The 4,007-nt window shown below is 57.9% G+C and overlaps 1 protein-coding gene across 1 annotated transcript; it reads left to right on the top strand.

Annotated features, from left to right (window-relative positions):
- Positions 1-85: 85 nt before the first annotated feature.
- On the top strand, positions 86-2,396 carry Manf (mesencephalic astrocyte-derived neurotrophic factor; the record flags this gene model as incomplete). The annotated part of the gene is given in 3 exon segments (XM_013507625.1): positions 86-213; positions 775-916; positions 1,961-2,396. Coding segments are annotated over 3 exon segments (455 nt in total), but the record flags the coding sequence as incomplete, so codon positions are not given.
- Positions 2,397-4,007: the final 1,611 nt, after the last annotated feature.

Raw genomic sequence — 4,007 nt, forward strand, 5'->3', positions numbered from 1 at the left:
GGGGCGCCGGAGGAAAGCCGCCGCCGCCTGCCCGCCCGCGGACGCTCCCGCCCCGCGCTGAGCGCCTGCCTCCCCTCTTTTCCAGTGTGCATTTCTTACCTGGGAAGATTTTACCAGGACCTCAAAGACCGAGACGTCACGTTCTCGCCGGCCGCTGTCGAGGAACAGCTCACAAAGTTCTGCCGTGAGGCGCGAGGCAAGGAGAACCGCTTGGTGAGTAGCGGGCCCCTCAGTCTAACCCCCGCCGGAAGCCTCTCCCGCGCTCCCCCCCGGGTGTGGGCACCCGCTGCGGGCTGGCCGCCGGGGACGTCGCGGGGGACACCGACGGTGAACGGCTGTCCCGAAGAAGGCGGCCTTGGTGACCCTGGCCGCTGAGTAGACAGCAGGCGGGAGGCTCCCTGAGGCAGGGGCATCCCTGGGGCCAGGTCGCTTCGGGCAGAGGAGCCAGCCAGTGCCTAGGGGCCAGAAAAGGCTTGACATTGCAGAGGGTGCCAAGATGCCCGCGGGGCAGGCGGGACTGAGGACAGATCCCCAGTGAAACTCTGGCTTTTCTACTTCAATTGCCCTGACAGTCTTTGTTCGTCCGTTACCATTTTGAACCCAGGTGACCCGTAAGCTCCCAGACGGTGCCTGTTTTAAGAGCCTGGGGTTTACGCTGACTGACTGCCAGTCCAGTCGGGGCCCAAAAAAATGGGTCTGTGGCAGAGAGGTGTTTAGGAGGAAATGACGCTCAGGTGCCTCCTCCTGAGAGCTAGTGTCCTTTTCTTGCTGCAGTGCTACTACATTGGGGCCACAGATGATGCTGCTACGAAAATCATCAATGAGGTGTCAAAACCCTTGGCCCACCACATCCCCGTGGAGAAGATTTGTGAGAAGCTGAAGAAGAAAGATAGCCAGATCTGTGAGCTAAAGTATGGTGAGTGGGACCAGGCCCATCGTCTTTGGCCTCTGCATGCAGAAAGGAAGGTGATGGTCTAGAGCCGTGGTGACAGGGTCAGGACAGACCCTGTTGAGGTTTGCAAATGAGGCGGGATTTAGCCAAGAGGGGAGCTACTAGAAGAGCATTCCAAGCGGAGAGGTAAGCAGTGTGTAAAAGCAGCCAGTGGCATGACTGGTAGGTGTGCAGGGCACAGGGGGCCTTGCAGGTTGGTGAGGACCTTGGCTGTAGTCTGAGGTTGGGAGCATTAGAAGTTTTTGACTTGGGTTTAACAGCCTTGTCATTGCTACACTCAGCCTGGGGATCCTTAGCCCAAGAGTGACAGAGCTGTAGCATGTCTCTGGCTGAGTTCCTCTCTGGTTGCACGCAGTCCGAGTCTTCAAGAGTCAGGGCCTTCTCTGTAAAGTTTAAACAGTACCAGTGTTTTTACCATGACTCAAAGGTCCAAAATCCTGTTTGCTCTCTTGTGTCAAGGATGCCTGGTCTTCTGAGGGTTATCTCTTTTTTTTTTTTGTCTTTTTGAGACAGGGTCTCGCTATGCAGTTCAGGCTGGCCTTGAGCTCACTTTGTAGTGCAGGCTGGTCTCGAACTCGCAACAATCCTCCTGCCTCAGCCTCCCGAGTGCTGGGATTATAGGCATGTGCCACCACACCCGGCCTGAGAGTTATCTCAATAAAAGTCCATTTGACTTGAGGTCACTGGTCACAAATGATCATCAGAGCAAAGCTCCTGCTCCAGGGCTGCCAGTGTTGGGAATGGAGAAGGGATTTATGTGCCCTGTCAACCGCTGTGCAGCTGTCATCTTACAGTGACTGTAAGAGGCACATGGGGGTAGGAGTTGCCTCTCCTCATGGGAACTGTGTGGTGTTTCTGCACTGGGTGTCCTAGAGTGGACACAGACGGCCTGAGGTCGCCCTCTGGGACAGGTTAAGAGGTAGTTTGGCTGTTCAGGGAGGAACCCTTCCCAGGACTGGGGCTCTGGGTGCTCCACCAGCTTCTTACTCTCCCTTCTGTCCTCTGCAGACAAGCAGATCGACCTGAGCACCGTGGACCTGAAGAAGCTCCGCGTGAAAGAGCTGAAAAAGATCTTGGACGACTGGGGAGAGACTTGCAAAGGCTGTGCTGAGAAATCTGATTACATCCGGAAGATAAATGAACTGATGCCTAAATATGCCCCCAAGGCAGCCAGTGCTCGGACTGATTTATAGTCTACCCACCCCAATTCCTGCTGCACCCGAGGGGAAGAAGTTTGGCTGTTTCTTGCCAAAGCAGCCGTTTTGTAATTTATTTTTTAAGCGGGCTCCTGACAATATCAGATGTGAAGCCTGGAGCTTTCCTGATGATGCGGGCTCTATGGTGCCCCCATAGTGGGATTCATTTCCTTCTGTTGCTGGTTTACTCTAGGACTTCAAAGTGTGTCTGGAATTTTTTTATTAAAAGAAAAAAAAATCTAACTGTCCTTTGAGAGTTAAAGCGAGTGCTGAAATAGGATTTTACCCCATGATGAGGATCCCCATCATTTTATGGTTTCCAGTTTGCGGAGTTTTGGGGTACATTCCCATTTGCTCTTCAGCCCGCCAGTGCCAACAGGACCGGGGCAGGACACTGGCTGAGGCCAGCTGATGTGTGTCGATTTTGCAGGACTGGAGTGCATTGGACACCTCAGCCCGGGAAGGAAGGGGAGCTGGCGCCTTGCCTCCCCGGGTCCAGTAAAGGGGCTGGAGGCTGCACTGTTCTAGGCATAGAGGTGGAGTCTGAAGTGCAGGGGAGGGCCTTGCATCAGTGCTCAGCATAAGCCAGGCCAAGGGCACGTGGAAGTGTTATTCCACAGTGACTTCAACATGTGTGCTCAGTGTCGACATTTCTAAAGATGCTCTGCCTACGTGCTCATCGGGGTTGCAGCCTAGGTCCAGTGTCTACCAGCCTCTGATGCTACTTGGACTTTGGTAAGACTGGCAGAAGTCAGCGTGCTCAGAGCAGTGTGGGAGGGCTGCCTTTTGCCTCTGTAACCTAGGTAACAGTCCTGAGAGCTTGTATGGAGTCTGGTTTTTGCCTGCGCTCTGGCGTTGGTTCTCAGTTATCAGTGTAGCTATGGCTCCTCCTGTGACAGCATCTCCTTGCACGGAGACCTGCGGAAACGAAGCTCTAAGAAACTGCTAAGGTCACTTCATTTGTGTGGTTCCTAAGTTCACTTTGCCTGTCAGGGCTGGCCACGGGGCCCACTGCCGTCTCTCACGAGGCCCTGCTTGCACCGGCTGCTTTCCGATTGTGAGAGGAGGGGGAAGCTAGGCGCACTCTTCCTCACCCTGTGGGTGCTGTGCCCGAAGCTGGGTCAGGTTCTGCAATGGCTTCAGCCGCTGGCCTTGGAGAACGAAAGCTCACCAACGCTTGCGCAGCCTTCCCTCACCGCACCTGGACCTGACCAGAGTACTGGCCGCAAGCGGTCAAGCGATGCCAACCGCCGGCATCACCTGCCCTCGGCTTCTTCGCCGGGGCCCTGCGGCCCTGCCTTTCCAGCCTGCTGCCCGGATGCCGCAGCAGAAGGTTGCACGGAGAGGCACCAGGGCGCCCGCTCCAGCCCTGAGCGCTGCAGGTGGGTGATCTCCAGCTCTGCTGAAGCCCGGACGCGGTCAGTGCGGGAGCAGCGGGAACGCGACGGCATCGCCGCCGTGGCCCTAACGGGCTGCTGCCGGCGAACCCGGTGCGGGTGAGGCCGGGCTGTGCGCCCCCCGCAGGGAGCGAATGTGGCTCGCGCCCGCCGCGCCAGGCGGAAGCTGCCGCTCCTCACTCCAGCACCGCCAAGCTAGCCTAGGTCCACCCCGCCAGCCGCCGTCTGCGAGCGCGCCAGGCACAGCGCACAGCCCCGAGCGTCAGCCGCGCTAACGGCGCGCCGGCGCCACGGCTGTCAGCCCGACTTCCCTCTCGGCTCGCCGCCGGGTCACGTGACACAGTATGGCGCAACCAGATGACGCGCCCGGCGCGGCGTCGCCCCGCCCCTCAGTCACATGGGAGGCCGTCGCAGCGTGATGACTCAGTGCCCAGCCCCTCGGCGCCGCTCCCGCCCCGCCCC

Source organism: Chinchilla lanigera, unplaced genomic scaffold (genome assembly GCF_000276665.1).
Source record: "Chinchilla lanigera isolate Chin_1 unplaced genomic scaffold, ChiLan1.0 scaffold00131, whole genome shotgun sequence".
Classification (NCBI taxonomy): domain Eukaryota; kingdom Metazoa; phylum Chordata; class Mammalia; order Rodentia; family Chinchillidae; genus Chinchilla; species Chinchilla lanigera.